The following is a 20,167-nucleotide window of genomic DNA, read 5'->3' as shown; positions in this document are numbered from 1 at the left end:
TTGTTAAACTCACAGGCAATTCGAATATTCTGATGTCACTCAGGCGTTCGCTTGTTCTGACTACCCTTCCGTTTATAGTACCTGATTAGGAGCATACAATCCACAAACAATTGACACAAGAACCACAAATATTTAAGCGAGAACCAAAACGCGTCTGCAATCACGAAAGGGGAATTTTAATTAAAATCAGCGACAATTAATCAACAGTGTATGCCGTTGACATTTATGGGTTATTCGAGCTCAAATCGTAGAGCAAAAGAGTAAATTTTCGGTGAAAGTGCTGGCAGAACGTAGCACGTAGTGCCCAAAAGGGCACAGATAAAGGTCTTGGCTCTGGCAATTGCTTTGCTTTACTCTCTCTCTCTCTGTTCCTGTCTCTAACTCAATTAAAATGGTTTCTAAAGCGTTGAAATGCAAATGCAAATTGGTTTTTGCTTTTTGTTTTTTGCTGTTGCTGTCATGGAATGGAATGGAATGGAAACTCAAATTAGATTGGCTGCTCGAGATACATTTTAAAACGAAAATAGAAAAGCTGCATTATAATTTATGTAAAATACAACAAACAAACAAAAATTGTATGCTAATTATTTTCGCTTGGCCAACTGAATGACCAGACCCTCATAGGGTGCCAGAGCGATGGCCTGCGGATTGAGCCGTTCGCCCACACGATGCTCCGAATCGACACCAGCGACAAGGACATTCAACCGATTGGGCAAATCAATAAAATCACTTATGTCCACCTGTTCCGTTTGGTTCTTCACATTGAGGATGGTCAGTAGTGTGTTTTGGCCCTTGATTTCACTGAAAAATAAATGAAAAGATTTATAGAAGAGTGTAATCTGTTGGGAGTTCTATCTCTACGTACCGCTTGAAACCGAAGACCCTGCGATTCACCACACCTGGCAGGAATGCACCATTCTTCAGTGCTGGCAGCTGTCGCAGTTTCAGCAGCGACTGATAGACCTTGTAGTGACTGCGCTGGGCCTGCTGCTGATTGCGCAGATTGAGTTCCTTATAGTTGGGATTGACGGGCAGCCAAGTGGCGTTGGCAGTGGAGAAGCCAGCATTCTCCCCATCGCTCCACTGCATGGGTGTGCGCTCGGGGTCGCGAGAGATCCACTTGTAGTTGTCAATGCCAGCCTCACAGGCAGGCTGATCCACAGTCTGCTCCCAGCTAATGTCACGGTAATCGGTCATGCCCAGTTCTTCGCCCTAAAAAAAAAAAAGAGAGTTGAATCTATCAGATAGATCCACTCAGATCGATATCCATGTACCCACATTATAAGTGACACCAATGCCAGGCAGCGTCAACATCAGCATGTTCATGGCATCCACGGTCTTGACACCGAAACGCGAGGCCACACGCGGATTATCGTGATTGCCCATCACCCAATTGGCCACATGACCACGGGGCATATAAGTCAGCCATCTCTGGATGTAAAAGACGAAATCCGCTGCCGAGGAGTTGGCATTCAGTTCGGTAATGAAATCAAAATTAAAGGGAAACTCTGGCCCCTTTATGCCCTGCGCATCCTCGTAGTAGTCCATCAGCTGCGCCAATGGGGCATAGCCCTCGGTCATCATTATCCTGAGTGGACCCGCATGGCTGCTCGAGTAGTTGTCGAGGAGCTGTCGCCAGTGCTGCAGCAGGCCGTAGCCATCCTTCTGGTTCTTCGTGTAGATGTGATCGAGATAGTCATACGAATTGGGATCGCTGGTGGTGCCGCTCAGCGGCTCATCCCTCTGCTGTATATCCTCGTAGATGTAGATGATCGCATCGATGCGGAACCCAGCGACTCCCTTGTTCAGCCAATACAGCAAAGTGTCGTCCATGGCCTGCACCACGGCCGGATTGCGATAGTTCAGATCCGGCTGGGCGTAGGTGAACTGCCGCAGATAGTACTGTCCCCTCTCCTCGTTCCACTCCCACGCCGAACCGGAGAAAACGGATCGCCAGTTGTTGGGCGGCACACGAGTGCCATTCTCCAGCAGTGTACCGTTCTCCCAGACGTAGAAATCCTCGTAGCCAGCCTCCCGGGCAATGGACTTGAGGAACCACGGATGCTTATTGGAGCTGTGATTGGGCACAAAGTCGAGTATGACCTTGATGCCCAACTGATTGGCCTTCGCTATCAGTGCATCAAAATCCTCCAGGCTGCCGTACTCCGGCTGAATGTTTGTGTAGTTGGAAATGTCGTAGCCGAAGTCCACCATGGGCGACTCAAAGATGGGACTCATCCAGACGGCCGTAATGCCCGTCTCCTTGAAGTACTGCAGCTTGGAGGTGATGCCTGGCAGATCGCCAATGCCATCGCCATCGTTGTCCTGGAAGGATCTCGGATAGATCTGATAGAAGACCTCGTGCTGCCACCAATTGTTCTTGGCATCCAGCGCCTGTTGCTCCTTCTTCGATGGCCCGGCCTCAGCCAAACCCACAACTAGGCCCACACTCACCGCTAGGGCAATTACTTTCCCAAAACCCATCATTGTCACTGGACAACTGAGTTCTCTCCCGTACCCTCGCACTTTACAGCCCTTTTATACCTTTGGCCGGCCGCTCAATTCCGGTTTTATTTATTTGCTCAAGCATGGCGATCGCCACTCAAATATTGAAACAACTGTCGGGCATTGTCAAGTATTTGTTCCGTTCGTGAAGGGAATACTCGGACGACTCCACTTACCATGTAACAAACTTGAACTTGTTTGCTAATGGAAACTTCTCTCCAAAGCACGAGAAAATGTGTCACCTTCAAAATGATTGAATAAAGGGAACGCAAATTTAAAGGAAATATTTATACTGGTATATTTATTTTATACCATTACTGGACGTAGTTTAGGTATAAAAGTTCATTTTGGGTTTCACTTAGGGGTAGAAAATAATATAATTTGAGATAGAAGTAGAGGTAGAGCATCGCCCAAGCGACACCAAACGGAAGCTTCTGAAGCGGGAATCCCAGGCAGAAGCCCATAACCACCGAGGAGCGGTGCTACATGACGCATGACGCGTTTAACCAAATTAATCACGTTGAAGTAAAATAAAAGAAAAGGTTTTGGCTCGAAATTCGGTTATAAATGGCAACATAAATATATATAATAATAAAATAAAATAAATAAATAAAATATATATAAATAATTTAATATATAAAATATATAAAAAGCGGGAAGGTGTCTCTAGGTAGAAATAGTAATCCAGATGAAGGGAAATATAATTGAAAATTGTACATATAAATACAAATTACAATTTTTAAGAGATAGAAGTTATAATTATTGTATGAAGATTTTTGTACACTGCACCTTTGTCTATTGAGAACTAGTTCAGGACATGAACACCTGCCCTAAGAAAAATTGGTAGGTAATTATGTTAATTAAAAAGAGTTCACTAACAGCCTGCTACCCCTACCCCTAGCCCTACCCCCTTGGCACACACACATTACTCGTAAATTTGCCCATAAGTTATTACCTTCGTTGCCATAATATCAAAACCGCTTTTCAGAACAAAATGCCAAAGCTTGGATTTTCACCGCAACCCAACTCCAACCTTCAGCTCATTTATCACGCTGCAATTTCGTTTTGCCAAACCGCGAACTTCCGTTGCGTGACCAGGATGTGTCCAACTGGTACCGTTTCCCCCCCCTGCATACCCCCCACCCACATATTTCGAGTGGAAGCTGAAGCCAAAGGCTGCTGCTGGCAGCTTAATTAAAACATGTTGCCAGCATCAAAAACAACACGAACAGAAATGCTTGTCTGATGGCCATTGTTAGCCATTTCACGTGCTGAAATGTTTCCCCCTAGATCCTTTTGCTGGCGCGTCTTTAGACTTTCCTTTGCTGTAATATTGGTACACGATAATGGCGCACAAATATGTGCAGAAATCTTCACATGAGCCGCGGAAAACTCTTCGCATATTTCAGCTACTTTCTACGCTCGACATGAAAAGGGTTTGACATGGGCGTGTCTCCAGTGTTTTTTATATATTGGCATTCCTTTGGCGCAGCCAAATCAAAGCCAAGAATATTTGCTATAATTTCGAGGGGCCCAACCCACACCGTCGCTGGGGAAAACTTAAAGGAAAATTGTGTTGGGTGGGGGAGAAAACACCGACTAATCCTGCTTCTGTCGACCGCCTGTCTCACAGAACTGTGCCAACTCACTCACCTGTCCCGGCACGGGCCAAAGTCATGATTCCACCTGCAGTTCTGTTTCGGGTCGTAGCTCCCTTTTTTGGGAGCTCCTGTCTGTCCCTGTCCCTGTCTCTGTCTGTCTGTCTGGGGGTTTGTCGGTCGGGACAACAGGGTTTACCTTTCATGTCGCGACTCTGATTGAATTGCTTTCGCTTTCGCGTTTCCTTCTTCAGCCTTTTGTGTCAGAATTTTTGGAATGGGGGCAAATTCTTTTCGGAGCACTTTTCAATTTGGCTTTTGGCTTCCTACCGAGCACGAATAAATAAATACACACAGCCTACATTTTTTATTATGTAAATATTTAATCATATCAAAGTTTTTCCAGGGGAGGGGGGGGCGAAGCGAACAGCCTGGCATATTAAAAGTCAGTCTCCGACTAATCCGGTAGTCCCCAGATATTTACGAATTTAACACACGCGCCTAAACATATGCTACGGGTTTTTTGAGTCCCTCCCCCTTCCCATTTCAACATTTATGTTCACCCATATTTTTACTCTTTTTTTTTGGGAGGAGGTTTCGTCTGTCCCTTGACAACCCTTGAGCTTCAACAAATTTGAATTGGGCGGCGTGTTTACTTTAGTCTGTTTTGGGGTTTTTTTTTTTTGGGGACTTGCTGTTTGATGTTGTCAATACGTTTACGCTTATCAAATACTTGTTATCACAAATCGATTACAACAACAACAAAAACAACATCAGCAGCAACAACAACAACAGCAGCAGCAGCTATGCTGTACCCGTAGAGATAATCGTTTATTACAAGTACGCAAATTTCCATATATGTATCTGTTTGAATATATAGCCTAATGTATTTGCACTGCCATTCAACCTTTACTATCGCTTTTATTATTATGTGGTTTTGGGGGCAGATCGCATAGGAAACATTATCTGCTTACTATCTGATGGGTAGGCACAAAATTCTAGTTGTACAACCAAACAAAAATGTTTTTTCGACTGCGGTTCAGATGCAAGAACAAACAGAAACTCTGCAGCAACACGCGACACACATATAGCGCCTCTTACGTCTGGCTTAAAATTGTCTGGATTTTCTGGGGATGTACCAAATAAACGCTTTGGTAAAGGGTATCAGAGATGTGGATATGCGCTGCGCCACGACATTGGGATGATCATAGTAATATGGAATAAGTCGCATCAAAACTTCGAGAGGCAGGCAGCAGCTGCAATATGAGTGACCGATGCCAGACTTCCAGCGCTTTCAACATGTTCATTAATTCTAAGGCATAGTGGAGAAAAAAAGGAATACATTCAAAAATAGAAGAGTAATCGCATGTCACTGATATTTCTGGGGTGGTTCGCACACAAATTAACGTGGACCAACAATGCACAGAAATTTCTTTGCTCTGGTTGTAAATTTTTGGCGCACATGGATTCCATGTGTTTGCAATTACATCCACACATAACAGAGTATGCGGCCTGGCCGTATTCTGAATCCTCTGGCTGCTGCTGACCATGGATGCACAATTATGAAAAAAACAAAAAAAATAATACTGATGCTAGCCTTTCGCATGCAAAAAGTTCTCAGTTTTCCAATACCTTTTGTACCTTTCTTGCTCGTTTGTCACCCTGTCGTTACTCTCCTTAAAACAATGCCCCGGCATAGACACTTTCATTAGTAAGATGACACCTCAGCTGTTTGACAAATTATGATAAAATCCCCAATTTTGGTTAATTCTCTGTGACTGCTGTCTGCTGTCTGGTGCTCTCTCTGCTGCCAGATAAGGCCCCATCCCCCCGATTTATTGTCATGATTCAACCCGTTTTTTGGCATTATCTTTTTAATAACATTCCGGCTAGCCAAATTCCGTGCAGCTGACAGCAGCTTCCCGTCATAAAGCAAACGGTAGCTTGCCTCATAAAGTTACCCTGTTATTATGTTTATTAGATTCGTTGTGGGTCTTGTTATTGTTCTTGTTTGTGGTTTGTGGCTTCCGTGTGGTTGGGTTGCAGGCGGCATTGTTTGCACCCGATTTTGGATGTTTGTGTGTGTTGGGGCACGTATTGAAATTCAATTAGTCAAGCCCCTCCGCACCACTGAGTTAATAAATCACATCACAGGCAATCAGAAAATCAGAGGCAAATGGCTGCTGGCAAACGATTAATTATGCATAAATTTGATTGATGTGCGTGCGTCGAATGCCTAAACGACAGAGCTTCAGTCAGAGAGAAGCAGTAGAGAGAGAGTCAGAGCGTTCCTGTTAGACTCTTCCTCTCGGAGTCTCAGTCAGCGAGTGTCAATGAAAACGAACTGAGGCCAGATCCGATTGATTGACTGACTGTGAGGTGATGACGCACACGTCAGAGTGGCATTTAATTAGCATTGAATGGCGTTATTTGCATATGTACTTATGTAATACATTTCAGTCGGATGTGAACCGATGATGAGAAAATCAACAAACAGAAATGAGAGCTTCAATGTGCTACGACTATGCGGGTATATGCGCTGTTAGAAATATCCGAGGCAAACAGAATCATTTTTGTTGCGATTATCATTTAATCTTGACTTAAAAAAGCTATTAAAAGTTATGGATAGATGCAGCCATAGAGTTTTAAAGGAAAGAATATTGTACAGTTGCCAAACACATTTTATTTTTTTTTTTTTTTTATTTTATATAAAAAACAGTGACTTTATTGCAAACATCAACAAAACCAAAATACATTTACTCAAGACATATTTGTCTTAATTTAGCAATAACAATAATATACATATATGTATATATATTATTTCAAGGTTCCATTATCTCACAGCACTTATTTAAATTGGGAGCTTATCTCCCTTTACATTTGAGTAAATCTCTTTTTGGATTCTCCTTTAACAAGGCCCCGAATTTCTGATATTCAAAACGCGGCCCAGCTTCTTGTAGTCGCGTTGTGTGCACTCGAATTCGCAGCGATTCTTGTAGGTGACCCCATTGGAGCCGCACACCTCCGTCTTCTCCGTCTTGAGATTGCACGGACAAAAGCTGGCCTCCGCCGGAGCCAGACACATGGAAGCCAGCACCAGTGCCAGGATTGATATCAAAGCAAAGCACTTCATCGTGTAGGTTGTCGCCTTCGTGGTTAAATGGTACAGAATTTCTGAGAAGCAGCCTGCCGTATAGCCGTGTCGAGCGTTCAACTGAGACTGACTCTCCTTGGTTTTGGGTTTTGAGTAATGCAGCAATGTTGTTGGTTTGCTTTTGTCTATCTGTACGCCCGAGTGTATGCGTAAGTTTTTGCTAATTAGTCAAACAAGCTGCTGATTATTTTGCTCACACACACAGAACCTCTTATCGTTCTGCTGCTCACACCTTGGGGTTGAGAGCAAACAGCAGTTTCTCATAGTAGGTACATCCACTGTAGCGTTGTGTCAAAGAAGAGCGATTTATGTGCGGGTTGGGTTGAGAGGTTAAACCCTTAAACTTTAGCCACTGCACACTGAGACTACAAGTGTATAAATGTAGCATATCTTAACAAATAGAATATAGCTTAAGCGGAAGTTCTAATTAGAGGAAAACACCTCATTTCACATGGTTTCGGTGCTTGTTTATGCCACCAACCATATGCACATGTGTATGTACATTTGTATGTAATTCTAAGGAAAACATTTCAAAGGAAATGGAATACAAAATGTGTTTATTCGAATGAAATCAAGCATTCGATTACACCGTATGCACACTGGGCAAAAATTGCAATATAGCGGCAGCGAAAAGGAACAAATTTAATTTTGAACTTGTTTATTTAAATTAAGTATTTTAAATTTTAATTTCTTTATTTTATTTTTAATTTTAAAGTTTATTAAAAGTTTATTAAATTATGAAAAAATAAAAAAACAATATTATTTTTTTTGTTATGACTTTTGTTACTCTATGTTTTGCCCACTGTATTTGTTGTATTATTTGCTAAATATATATATTTAGATATATGAATGTACATATGTATGTTTACAGCATTCCTATTCATTTTCAGTGTACATTTCAATTGTTTAATTAATTTTTCAGTTCAGCGATCAATCGTTGAAAAAATTTCCAAATGCATTACTTTCTTTTCTGTTTGTATTTGGGATGCTTTTCACTAGAATTTGGTCAGAAATCGATTGGTGTTTTCCTGTAGCAAGGTCCCATATGAAAGCAATAACAAGGGTTATTAGAGACAAGCAATTATTTTTTAAGTTGTGTTAATTGCGTAGTCTATGCCAATTATTTTGCACACACACATAAAAGTTCCTTTAATTTCTTATCCCCTGGGCTGAGTTTGTGTTTCATTTGCATGGGTCCTACGCGCCTCTAGCAATTTACAGGGTTGACAATTCAGGGCGCAAGCCGCCAGGACTTGCAGCAGTAACAGACCCAGAATTATACCTCTCATCGTGGCACCAAATCGACAACTATATAAGCCACCAGAGCAGCTCTTTGGGGAATTTCCCCAGGGGCGTACATTTATCGTCTCTTGGTCTCTGACTTGCAGCTACTCGTAAATTAATTGAAATTGAAATTAAATGGAAATTGAAATTCCAATTCAAAAGGCAGACGGCAGACATAAGCTTGACAATACGAGTCGAGTGTGCGTAGGAGCGTGTAAATTGCCTGACAAAAAATGTGTGGTTGTCCATTAATTAAATTAGGGGCTCCATAAAAAACGTGGAAAAATGTAGTACGACAAATATTACGAAAGGGGAATTGGGATTCCTTTAATTGCATTTTTCCACCATTCAAGGGTTAAGCTTTGATCGTTGATAAAATAGAGAGAGAGAGAAAGAAAGCTATAGAGACCAAGAGAGAAAGCTATGGAAAGAGATGTAGAGAGAGCAATAGGAAAATAGAGAGTCACAGCAAAGATAGTGGGAGGCAGAAAAAGAGAGCCACAAAGAAAGAGAGAGACCCAAAGCTATCAGAGAGCGTAAGTAAAATGCTTTTAGTGTGGTGAACAAAAGCTCCCGGCAAGCTCTTTTCGACTTACACGAAATGCGCCTTTTAGTTCTCTGATAAAACAAATAATTATATACAAAATATAAACAAACAAGAGCGCCCATAAATTATTCAACTCAATCGAAATGAATACATTAAGGCACCAAAGTACTCAGTGCTCAGTACTCAGTCTTATTTGCTCCGAGATATTCCAGAAAAAAAATGAGTTTTTCTGGCACACACCACACCACACCAATTCCAAACAAACCCAACAGAACAGAGCCGATAAGATAAGCAACAAATGGAAATCGAACCAAAGCAGAACCAGAATCAAAACGAAAACCCAAAGCTCTCGTATGAACGCATTTCCAGCAGGCAGTATCGAACGAGTGAAGCAAGTGGATTAACCTCAACGAAAGGCAACACAAATACTTACTATAATGAAATTCCTGAGCATTCTGGTGGCCCTGTGCCTCTTGCTGGCCCTGGCCATAGCACCAACTCGGGCCAACGATGACATATCCGCCGAAAAGGATGCCAAAACACTGACCAAGTTCTGTCCGTGTCCCCGGAACTATGATCCGGTGTGTGCCTCCAATATGGTCACATATGCCAATCGTTGCGAATACGATTGTGTGCGTCGTGAGGCAGAGCGTCGTGGACGCAATCTGGGATTCCTACGCACTGGCACATGCTAAGCCATGCTAAGGGGAGACCTTGTAAAATATAAAACAAAAGAAAAATAAAGGATGTTCTTACGTGTACCAAGTACCAAGTGTTTTGTGTATTAATCATCAATGTGAAATATATTACATATATAGAAATATAGAAATCAGCTTATCAGCTAGAGCATTTGGCATTGCAATTGATAAGCAGTCGTCTGGCTTTATCGCACAAATGAATCGTAAATAACAGCACACAAAAATCAGGCGGAGGGGGTGCAACCCAAACTGCGGTTCGCTTCAGAGATATTTGCGAATCATTAGTTCCGAGGATCAAGTGGATCAACGCTATAGTTAGCTATGTACTATATAGTAGATACTCGTGGCTGTTTCCTCTTCAAAACTAATCTATGGCTATGATGATTCACACAAAATATTTGATTAAATTAGATTGGTCTGGAATAAAATTGGCACTATCAACTCGTAAGATAGCGTTTGTTTTGGGTGACATTTGAAAGCGCAAAAAAGATTTGCAAAGCTTGCAAAATAAATTTAAAAAAAAAAAAGAATATTTATTTATTATGAAATGTTATATTATTTTGCTAAAATTTAAGGAAACCTGGGCAGGAAATCTTTCCAGCACAATCTCGATGAACTGCTGGATTTGTAGTCTATATTGATGGACGTAAATTACGTATGTACGTCAATTCCCCTAAGGCAGGCAGATCCAATGATTGTCGTCATTCTAGAGGTGCCTCCAAAGAGAGCTTAAACCACAACAAAATAATAGCTCAACTATTCTATTTTTATAATACAAAAAAAATATCCCTACTCCATTCTCTCTCATTATTTTCTTGCAATATACATCCCGCCATTTCAGCTGAAACAACTGTGACCCATTTTCGTCCACTTTCCTTTTCCGTTCATCAGTTTGTTTGTAGTCTGCCAACCCTGGTCTAACTTTTTAGTTACTGTTGAGACTTAGTTGTGCCAACATTTGTCCAAATAGAGGTGGAATCCAAATCCAAACACAGCAACGGTGCTAACCAATTGGGTCAACAACAGAAGTCACAAGGAAAACAGCTCTCAAACTAATACACATACGAGAGTACTCCATAGAAAGGTCACATTGGACACGTATTTATTTTCAGCATAAATCGGCTTTAGTTATTTATATTATGCTCAGCAGCGGCCCTCTTTGATGAATGTAAGGCTGCGGCCCTCTCGGGAGGCCTTTGTGGCCTGGCAGTCCAGGTCGCACTTGTTGCTGTAGGTCTTGGAGTCCGAGCCGCAGACGGGCGCCAAGTTGCGCGGACACGGGCAGAATTCCTCCTGGGCCACGGTGAGCGACAGCAGGGCGAACAGGCAGAGGGCGATCAAGGCAAAGAAACGCATGGCTGATTGAGTGATTTGTTTTGTGTTTTGTGTTTGGAACGCTTCGACTGGTTAGACAAGACTGGGGCTTTGCCCACCGATTGGCATACATTTATAGATAACCCGAAACCGAACCCCACAGAACTTCACAATATTGTATTTTCCCTTCCCTCTCTCATAGAGAGAGAGAGAGACAAAGAGAGAGATAGAGAAACCTCGTCGCTGTGCTAGTGTCAATAATTTATTCTAGGCATTCGAACCTCAGCCAAAGTCGTGAGAATTTACTCTTTGCGCATGTACTTGTTAAAGTTGTGGAGAAAAGCATCTAGTTAAATATTTTCCATGGAAAACTGATTGAACAAGCTCTGCTTTTGTTTATAAGCGGGGATTTTGTTCTGTAACACGTGGCATTTGCGTATTATGATAAATAAATATGAAAATGTATTTGTTTTTCCTCCGATTTAATTGTAGCTTGGCAGCTGTTGGCCTTGGAAAATGGCAGAAAGACAGAACAAAAAAAAAATATTCCTAGCTTGTCCTCATAAAAGCCTTTCAACGCACAAAATAGGCACCAGGAAAACAGCTCTCAAACTTTTATATATAATTACGAGCACTCCATAAAAAGGTCACATTGAACACGTATTTATTTTCAGCATAATTCGGTTTTTTTGGTTTTAGTTATTGTATTATCAGCATTTGCCTTCTTTGATGAGTATAAGGCTGCGGCACTCCAGACTGCACTTGTTGCTGTAGGTCCTGCCGTCTGAGCCGCAGACGGGTTCCCAGTTGGCCGGACAAAAGCAGCCTTTTTTCTGGGCCACGGTGAGCGACAGCACGGCGAACAGGCAGAGGGCGATCCAGGCAAAGAAACGCATGGCTGATCGGTTGGACAGAACTGGGGCTTTGCCCAACCCATTGGCAGGCATTTATAGATAACCCCTTTTCCAATCTTTCTCACAGAGAGGGAGAGAGACTTCGTCGCTGTTTTACTGTCAATAATTTATTATATGCATTAAAACCTCAATCAAAGTATATTTAATTGTTAAAGTTGTTGAGAAAAGCATCTAGTTAATTAAATGTACAGTAAATTTTCCATGGAAAACTGATTGAGCAACCTCTACTTTTCTTTATAAGCGGGGATTTTGTTCTGTAACACGTGGCGTTTGCGTATTATGATAAATAAATAAAATAAATATGAAAATGTATTTGATTTTCCGCCGATGCTATTTCAGCTTGGCAGCTGTTGGCCTTGGCAGAGGGATCCCTGAAGGAGGGATAGAAAAAAAAAGAACCCCAGCCTCAGCTTGTCCTAATAAAAACCTTTCAACGCATAAAAAGCAAAATTTAATCTAATCTTCTAGTGCGCGCACAGGCTCCATCAAAGTAGAGGATAAAACGCGTACAAGTTAAGGCATTCAAAGAGCTTTAAGGAAAAAGGAAATATATTTTGTGTTTCTTAGTTTAATTTGGGATTCTGGATGCTGTTTGCTTTGGAAGATTTTTTTTCAGAATTCAAAATAAATTATTTCCTATATTTTTATCCCCAAAAGTTTCCTTTAAAAAAGTTCCTTTCTCTCATTAATGCAAATGAAACACATAAATATCTGTATTTGTATGCGTTCTTAAATACTTTAAGGCATAAAAATTTAAATATAATTTGACTGTAATATCAACTGAATTTTATCCCTATTTTGAATGTGAATCAAGCTCAGGTTAAACCTATAATTCGGGCACTATTTATATCCAAAGAGTGTATAAAGCTACTTAGCAAAATGAATTTTTTTTTTGTTGAAGAAATTACATTATCCCAAGCGCTCGTTTTGATTCATGTACGGAAAAGGTTGTAGTTAAAGCTATTAAATATTCAATACACTTCTCTCCAAAGCCACACACGAAAATTCGCTCACCCTTTCGGCCTGCAACAACAAAACACACACAAAAATACACTTTGGCTAAGCCGAACAGCAGCAGAAAAGAAGGGATTGCCACAGCAAGTGAAACACACAACAAAGGGATTTGGTCTGGGGCTCACATGGATACATATGTATATATTTGTGATTGCTGTTCAGAGACCAGACCTGTTGTTGTTAGAGCAGACAACACATCAACAAAATCCCTCGTACTAAAGTCGTCTTTTTTTTTGCATATAATTTTACAGTTGCCAGCACGCCGGAGAGTTTGCCCAGCAAGCGAGACGAGGCCAGTAGTGCCACCGGCAGCAGCAGCAACAGCAGCGTTGGTGGTGCGGCGTCAGGTGGTGCCGTTAGTGGAGCAGCGAGCGGTGCAGCCAGTGGTGGAGCTGGAGCTGGTGCAGGTGCAGGTGCAGGAACATCAACGCCGGGCCACGAAGCTGCCGGCAGTCCCACAGTCTCCGAGCTCGTTGGAATTGGCCCAAATGCGACAATAAATGGTCAAGTGGCAAGTAAGTAGAGCTACTGGAATTTTCTATTTTTCTGTTTTGGTTGCATATTTCAGCAGGTCCGAGACTCCGGGAGGATGGTTGATCCGCTTGGTCGCATCATAATTTCTATTTCATGCAACTGGCAGGCGACCGCAGTGCTTGCATAATCCATCTTGCACCAGCTGTCGAGCTGTAGTTTGGGGCTTAGACTATGAAAATCTCAGGATTATAAATGGAATTCTTTTGGCCACAAGAGTGGCTTAGATTTTGATTATAGAATTTTGCAGAGAAACTAGAAAACTTTATAATTAAATACGGAGTCGGCAATTATTGATAAAGTGCTTGGGGCAGGGACGTTTAGGCAGCAGGAACTAAATTTCTTAGGAATAAATTTCATTAGCTACAAAATTAAATATTGAATAAAATAAAAATAAAAATTAAAATTAAAACCAATGACGCTAACACTAATTAACACTAAACTATTGGCCGATGAAGCTCGATAATCATAGCATAAATAGCTCTATGACTTATCGATGGATACCTGTTAAAATATGTTCACTGATAACTGAAGTAGCGATAGCGAAATAATATTACAATTACAACTCCGTAATTACGTTGATAAAAAGCTGAGAAATTCATGCAGCTTGTGTAGACTGATAAGTAGATAAATGATGTTGAGTCGATGACGCATAAATAGACAGCAGATCAACTGACAATAGACATAATCGTTTTGTTTGATAGCTCAATTCAGATACGGAAACATATCTATCATATCTAAACTATGACTTGATAAATTACTAAACTTTGAGATAATACTTAAGCCTCAATTGATAGTTGACGTAATGCAATAAATGATTTGATTCTCCAATTGAGATCAATCGATATTCGAATGCCAAACGTACAAGAGTGTACCCCGACAGTCGACTAAAGTGAACGAACAATTTCCAAAAGATAAGCAAACATAGAGCATCTAAATTCGCAGCACTTTAACTTAAAGATAAAAACAAAGAGCACTCTTTAAATGAAAACAAAACCACATTTTAATGGCCGACAGTTTCCATTACGCCGTTCACATGGATTAAACTTAAGCCACCTGGCGTGTGTCTGGTGTGTGTTTTCCTTTGGCCTGCGTGTAAGGTGCAGCCGCCCCAGTTATTTTGCCTCAACATTGTGCGGTAAAGTGGAGCGTTGAAACGCCATTAAAGCCGCGAAGAGTAGCCAGTAAAAGCAGCACATAAAACATTTCATCCCAAAACTTGAGTCGATAAAGAGCCAGCGGTATCTAGCAGTTAAGGAAAAGGAATCTCGGGTGTAACATAAATTTAAGTGCAGCATAAAGCGAATTTTATGGCCGTGCCCCTTCAACTCGAGGAGTCGAGCAAGCGACCTGCACTGTCAAAATAAATGGAATGCAGTTAACGTACCCCCAAAGCCAAGACACTCGCTGCCGTCTCTCGTGTAGGGTAAAGAATTGCTGGATTGCAGGAGACTAGGGACCGCCACACACAGATAGATTGCCAGAGAAGCTGGCGAATCACTCGAGCTTTGTGTGTGCTCCTCAACACTTGACAAACACACACACACAAAGAGAGAGACAGAGAGAAAGGGAGGGAGACACACATCCAGCGATAAATCCTTTGCAATTTTTCGACACACTCCTGGGTGCAGGCCCCTAAAGTTAAGGGAAAAGTAGAAGATGATGCCACTCTGAAGGCACATAGGGAAGTAGAGGAATGGGCAGAAGAAACTTCTGTTAGGGGTTTTTGTTCGCTGCTCGTTAAGCATTTTTCCTCTCACTTGGGACTTCCAAATAAATAAGCAACTGAATGCTACAATGCCCCTTAAATGATGGAAATAAATTATTGATTTCTTGTCGATTGCATGCCAATGATTTTCCGAGCCCAAAAGCAAAAAGGATTGAGGTCTGTGCATGGGCACAGTGGGAAATCAGAACCAACCCTAGTATATTTCCACTATAAAATATTCTTTTAACCACTGTGCCTATGCCTCCTGTGCCTTTCTTTGCTTGAGTCTGCTGTATGCTTCGTTAGATCAACGTAGCAGCCTGTGCCTTAATCAATGTGTCTATAGGGAGAACAAAAAAATATATAACTAAAGTAAACGGCAGGCAACTAACGTCAGTAACAACTTTTTCTTTCGTTTTTTTTGCAGGACACGGCTCATTGACCATTATTCGACGCACGAATAGCCGAAATTTCACACAGATTGACGCTGCACAGCTCACCTCGCCCTCGACAACAGCCTCCGGCAGCGTCAGCTTCGCCCAGGCACCGCTCAGTGAACCACTTGCCGAGCGTCTGAGCACCTCCAGGCACCTGTCCGGTGCCAACGGATCAGCCCGCACCGCCATTGAGCAGCAGGGCAGCAGCAGCAGCAACAGCAACAGCAACAGCAGCAGCAGTCAATTGCATTCAGTCGCCGCAGCCCACAGCAAAATGCAGCCCTCGTCGCCGAACGCGTCAAACTATTTGCCCGAGAATACGCAGATCTCGTCGGCTAATCCGTCAACAACCGATATAAATGTGGGTCGCGATTCCTTGGAATATTTCACTAATCAATCGCTTAATCCCACCGCCCATCCCTCGATGTCACGGGAAAATGACAATCCGCAGTCGCATCATTCGTTCGAGACCACTTCGAATTTATCGTTCGGTGCGATACAATGGGAAACCGAAAGCCTTCCGCCAGTCGATACGCCAGATGCCCTTAACAAAGCGGCTGGGAGGTAAGTTTAAGACGATATTTAAAGTTTATTTTTATCAATTCTAATTCGTTGTGTTCTCGTTCCCCGAAAACAGAATACGTAGTCTTCTCCGCCGCATGGATCACGAGACCGTCGCCTATGAGGACATGCAGCGCAATCTGCATTATGCGGCTCGTGTACTCGAAGCTGTCTTCATAGACGAATCAAGGTAGGTAAAATCCACCCATGCACCCACACCATGCACATCCCATAAATACCCTAAACAAATTTCTTGGCGGGCATTTTGTCATCAGGATAATTGATTCACTGAACAACCGGAACTTTTTGCTTCAGCTTCCAACAACGGCTTCCTACGGGGCTCAACAAATTGGTTTAGGCTTTGTACTGTACTTTGATTAGGTTCTAGTTTCAAAATTAACGGAATTGCACTCAAGGCAAGCTTACCTCTAGCCCTCCCCTCCCCTCCCCTCCATCCACCTGCCAAATAAGCATCCCATCCATCTATCATATATTCATTTCTAACTCAAATAAAGTTTCCCAAATTATGATTAATTTAAATTTAAATTTAAATACTAAGAGTTAATTTGTTTCTATATGCATACATATATCTGAATACTTTTTCTTTTTATATCCGTTTCCGTTTCGATAACTGTTCGATCTATATACATATGTGTGTGTGTATGTCATATACTTTATTGAGCAGAAGCCCCACAACAGGTAAAACAAAATTGGGGCAGATTGCGTCTTCATCCGTTGAGAGCGAAGAGTAAGTTTCCCCACACAAGACACAATCTTGTCGCTTTGGTTTTTTTTTTGTCGTTAACTTTGTTGATTTTTAACTCTAACATCTCTCTTCTACAAACTCGTAATAAATAATAAAAAAAAAAAGAAAAATACCCAAATCGCGTGCCACACATTAAACATCAACCAACGAGAATCAACCAGAATTCACAATATCTCTACTACTACTACTACTACTACTACTACTACTACTCACATAACTTTCTTCATTACTTTTTCCAAACTCTATTAACTCTATTTCTATGCTCATACTTTGTAGTGCTCTCTTCTGTTCATGTGTCTCGAGATGCCTTGCCTCTGCCAGTAATCAAAAACAAAAGTCTAGCCCCATTATCATCCATCATTCTTTATTCTATATCGATATTCTGTCTAATTGTCATTCCACTCTCATTCACATACGTTTTACGGAGAGAATCCTTAGCCTAGCCTTCTAGCCTTACGTAACGTTAAAACTCTGTCTGTATTTATCTGGTATGAGGATATTCCCGATCACACATATCCCCTAATGAAACGCAGCACCGTATTATTGAAGAACTACTGTCTATAGCCTCACATCCTACTGTCTGCTCTCTGAATATTCTCTCTCTCTCTCTCTCGATGTCCTTTTTATTGTGCTCGCCTTTTCAGTGTCGGTGTATCTTACATTTATTTACTCGGTTCGTTCGTTCGTTCGTTGGTTCGTTCACCAGATGGAACTCTGTGTGTGTGTTTTTTGGATCGTCTTCTTCTATTTCTGCTCTAACTTCGCCTCTCAAAAGCTTCATCTGCTGGGTGTTGTTGGATATTTTTGAAGGATGTTTTTTGATTTTTGAAGGAAGGGATTTGGCAAAGTTTCCCAATAGCTTTACCCATTCCAAAGTCTAGCCCAAAACCGCAACACATTCCCTGTACCAAGCATATACAATAAGTGCATTTTTATTATTTACCACACATTCAATTAAATCCCCCGAACCTCTACAGACCCCAAAATGTCATCTGCATATGTATGGAATACGCGAGGGTATCCATTGTATCCGGTTGATGTTCTACATGAATTATTTACATTTTTTTCACCCCGAACTCCCTACCCCTGCCACATTACACGATTCTTTGATTTACATAGCCAAGTGAGCTATGTGTGTGTTCGCCTGGGAGGAAAGTTGTGCTCCGCCCTTCAACCTCCCTTCAATTGTTGCCCCCTTTTTAAGTTTTTTTTATATTGTTTTTCGGCAACTACTAGAGATGGACATGGGCCCAGGGCATGCATACCGAAAAACACTGCTAGAGAATGAACAAACAAATTTAGTCTGTATAAATTCTTTAACTTTGAATATGTAAAACATTCGAAACTTTTCAAAATTCACGCTACTTGACGGGATTCTTCTGCTGCCCAGCACACCCGCCCCACGCACATCTCTAGTAGGAGTAACGAGAGACAAAGTTTCGACGAGTTGAAAAGTCTGATTAGCTTTATATTTTGTTATATAGTTATATAGTTCGACCTGTGGCTTCTTCTACAGCTTCTGTTTTTGGGGGAATGGGCATTAATCCAAATAATCCAAAAAAGAAAAACAAAACAAAACAAAACTAAAATCTTTACCAAAAACTCTCAACTGATGTACTATTTATATTTTTTCTTTCTATTGCCAAACATATAAAAAAAAATATATATGATCATGAAAACTAAACACATACCCACACATATCTGAAAACAAAACAAAACAAAACAAAAATTTCTATGCCAATGCAACAACAACGACAACGTGTCTCTCGTTTCTAACATTATTGTCGCCTGTACCAATTCGCTATTTACTCACTGCCAACTGCTGTGCGAAAAACACTCGACCGCCCCGCACTTGACTCGCTGTCACCCACTCGCTGAACCAGCAGCGAGTCGGCCGCCCGGCAGCGTTGCAACGGTAACTGCAAGAATCTCAACTGCAGCCAACACAGCCACAGCCACAGCCGCGACCAGACGCACACGACAGTAACCGGCGGCGGAGAGCTGCAGCAGCAGCAGCAGCAGCAGGATAACAACAATTCCAACAGCAGCTGCTGCCTGCAGAAGAGGTCAGTGGAGGAGGAGCAAGAGCAGGAGGCACAGCCGGCTGGAACAACAACTGACAATCAGGCGAGCATAGAGAGTCGCACCAAAGGCGTCTCTATGGCACCACAAACGCACAGCGGGCCAACGGGTCCGCCACCGACAGCGCCTGGCAGCGGCGCCGAAGAGGTGACAAAAACAGTGCCAGCACTCGAAACCGTGACAGAATCAGCTCTGGAAGAGCACCACTCCATGGAAACGATGACAAAGCCTGCAGCGACAGATACAAGTGCTGCTATACCTGCTCCTCCGGCTGTACCCACCAGCAGCGCGACGGCGACGGCAACGACAACCAGTGGCAGCAGCTCCACTGGAGAGGCGGTTGCGGCTGAAAGTGTTTCCAGCAGTAGCAGTTGCAGTAATAAAGCGACCGTGCACCGACAAAGACGCCTGCGTACACCGGTCTGGGCGAGATCTATGTCGACGAATAAAACGTACTTGAACAATGGTTTCTTTCTACCTAATCTAACAACAAAAATTAGCCTCTTACCGTTACAATTTTTTATGCTTTTTCCGTTTAACCGTTATGCGTTTCGTTGTCAATTTTGTTATATGATTTGACTTGCGTTAACCAACACTGCTCCAAAATGAACTTATCCTCTCTCTCTCTCTCTCTATCTCTCTCTCTACTCTGTCTCTATCTCTTTTTCTGTCTACTGACCTTTGTCGCGTCTTTCTACTATAAAACAAAAACTATAAATAAATGCTGTAATCTTCTGTCTAGCCTCTGTCCAGCCTCTGTCCCCTCCCCAAAATCTTTTGCTCGCTTCTACTCTGTAAATATGTTTATATTTTTAAACCCCAAAATCCAAAAACCCTGAACTCTCTACGTAATTGTATATGTATTCCCCATTCCCGCCGTGACTTTTCTACAAAAGTAAAAGGCTATAGATAAATTATTCTATGTACATAAATGTAAATGTTTTTTTATTCCACACATGAATTCATGGCATGTTATTGTCCGTCATGTTTGTTTACTTCTTACAATTGCTTGCGCATGTGTTATGTCATGTAAGCGTTTAAATTTTCAAATCTG

The 20,167-nt window shown here is 41.9% G+C and overlaps 7 protein-coding genes across 15 annotated transcripts in view; 2 read left to right on the top strand and 5 right to left on the bottom strand.

The window, feature by feature from the left end:
- The window catches only part of LOC111076366 (calcium/calmodulin-dependent 3',5'-cyclic nucleotide phosphodiesterase 1), a 95,050-nt gene that overhangs the window by 58,499 nt on the left and 16,384 nt on the right, over window positions 1–20,167 (top strand). For 3 of the 9 annotated variants that reach the window (XM_022370151.2, XM_022370116.2, XM_022370162.2), the window contains exons 2-6: window positions 13,280–13,543; window positions 15,695–16,268; window positions 16,342–16,455; window positions 16,951–17,013; window positions 18,915–19,565. In XM_022370151.2, the coding sequence (XP_022225843.2) occupies window positions 13,280–13,543; window positions 15,695–16,268; window positions 16,342–16,455; window positions 16,951–17,013; window positions 18,915–19,565 (1,666 nt within the window). The remainder of the gene's footprint in view (window positions 1–13,279; window positions 13,544–15,694; window positions 16,269–16,341; window positions 16,456–16,950; window positions 17,014–18,914; window positions 19,566–20,167) is intronic. The other 6 variants (XM_022370188.2, XM_022370179.2, XM_022370127.2 and 3 more) reach the window with 5 other exon arrangements.
- LOC111076416 (maltase 1) lies at window positions 529–2,514 on the bottom strand. The gene is made up of 3 exons (XM_022370225.2): window positions 1,279–2,514; window positions 866–1,212; window positions 529–801 (listed from the first exon to the last, which is right to left on the bottom strand). The coding sequence occupies exons 1-3, from the start codon at window positions 2,485–2,487 to the stop codon at window positions 585–587; spliced, it is 1,773 nt and encodes a 590-aa protein (XP_022225917.2). The 5' UTR covers window positions 2,488–2,514; the 3' UTR covers window positions 529–584.
- LOC111076446 (agrin-like) lies at window positions 6,837–7,330 on the bottom strand. The gene has a single exon (XM_022370258.2). The coding sequence runs from the start codon at window positions 7,234–7,236 to the stop codon at window positions 7,012–7,014; it is 225 nt and encodes a 74-aa protein (XP_022225950.1). The 5' UTR covers window positions 7,237–7,330; the 3' UTR covers window positions 6,837–7,011.
- Window positions 8,097–8,601, bottom strand: LOC121404430. The gene has a single exon (XM_041593868.1). The coding sequence runs from the start codon at window positions 8,544–8,546 to the stop codon at window positions 8,415–8,417; it is 132 nt and encodes a 43-aa protein (XP_041449802.1). The 5' UTR covers window positions 8,547–8,601; the 3' UTR covers window positions 8,097–8,414.
- LOC111076439 (serine protease inhibitor Kazal-type 2) lies at window positions 9,392–9,856 on the top strand. The gene has a single exon (XM_022370245.2). It carries the CDS (start codon window positions 9,526–9,528, stop codon window positions 9,781–9,783), a length of 258 nt encoding a protein of 85 aa, XP_022225937.1. The 5' UTR covers window positions 9,392–9,525; the 3' UTR covers window positions 9,784–9,856.
- On the bottom strand, window positions 10,857–11,209 carry LOC111076457 (leech-derived tryptase inhibitor C-like). Its single transcript, XM_022370270.2, has one exon. The coding sequence runs from the start codon at window positions 11,140–11,142 to the stop codon at window positions 10,930–10,932; it is 213 nt and encodes a 70-aa protein (XP_022225962.2). The 5' UTR covers window positions 11,143–11,209; the 3' UTR covers window positions 10,857–10,929.
- Window positions 11,748–12,000, bottom strand: LOC111076467 (leech-derived tryptase inhibitor C-like). The gene has a single exon (XM_022370282.2). It carries the CDS (start codon window positions 11,994–11,996, stop codon window positions 11,811–11,813), a length of 186 nt encoding a protein of 61 aa, XP_022225974.2. The 5' UTR covers window positions 11,997–12,000; the 3' UTR covers window positions 11,748–11,810.

Source organism: Drosophila obscura, unplaced genomic scaffold (assembly GCF_018151105.1).
Source record: "Drosophila obscura isolate BZ-5 IFL unplaced genomic scaffold, ASM1815110v1 contig_200, whole genome shotgun sequence".
Lineage (NCBI taxonomy): Eukaryota > Metazoa > Arthropoda > Insecta > Diptera > Drosophilidae > Drosophila > Drosophila obscura.
Note: the sequence above shows the minus strand (reverse complement) of the source record. Positions and strands in the feature narration are given on the sequence as shown.

Excerpts from the sequence above, each read along its gene's own strand:
- LOC111076467 (XM_022370282.2), bottom strand. The coding sequence starts at position 11,996 with ATGCGTTTCTTTGCCTGGATCGCCCTCTGCCTGTTCGCCGTGCTGTCG.
- LOC111076457 (XM_022370270.2), bottom strand. The coding sequence starts at position 11,142 with ATGCGTTTCTTTGCCTTGATCGCCCTCTGCCTGTTCGCCCTGCTGTCG.
- LOC121404430 (XM_041593868.1), bottom strand. The coding sequence starts at position 8,546 with ATGAGAGGTATAATTCTGGGTCTGTTACTGCTGCAAGTCCTGGCGGCT.
- LOC111076416 (XM_022370225.2), bottom strand. The coding sequence starts at position 2,487 with ATGATGGGTTTTGGGAAAGTAATTGCCCTAGCGGTGAGTGTGGGCCTA. Across the intron at positions 1,213-1,278 it reads GCATTGGTGTCACTTATAAT|GGCGAAGAACTGGGCATGAC; the intron begins GTGGGTACATGG and ends TTTTTTTTTTAG. Across the intron at positions 802-865 it reads AGGGTCTTCGGTTTCAAGCG|TGAAATCAAGGGCCAAAACA; the intron begins GTACGTAGAGAT and ends TTTATTTTTCAG.
- LOC111076446 (XM_022370258.2), bottom strand. The coding sequence starts at position 7,236 with ATGAAGTGCTTTGCTTTGATATCAATCCTGGCACTGGTGCTGGCTTCC.
- LOC111076439 (XM_022370245.2), top strand. The coding sequence starts at position 9,526 with ATGAAATTCCTGAGCATTCTGGTGGCCCTGTGCCTCTTGCTGGCCCTG.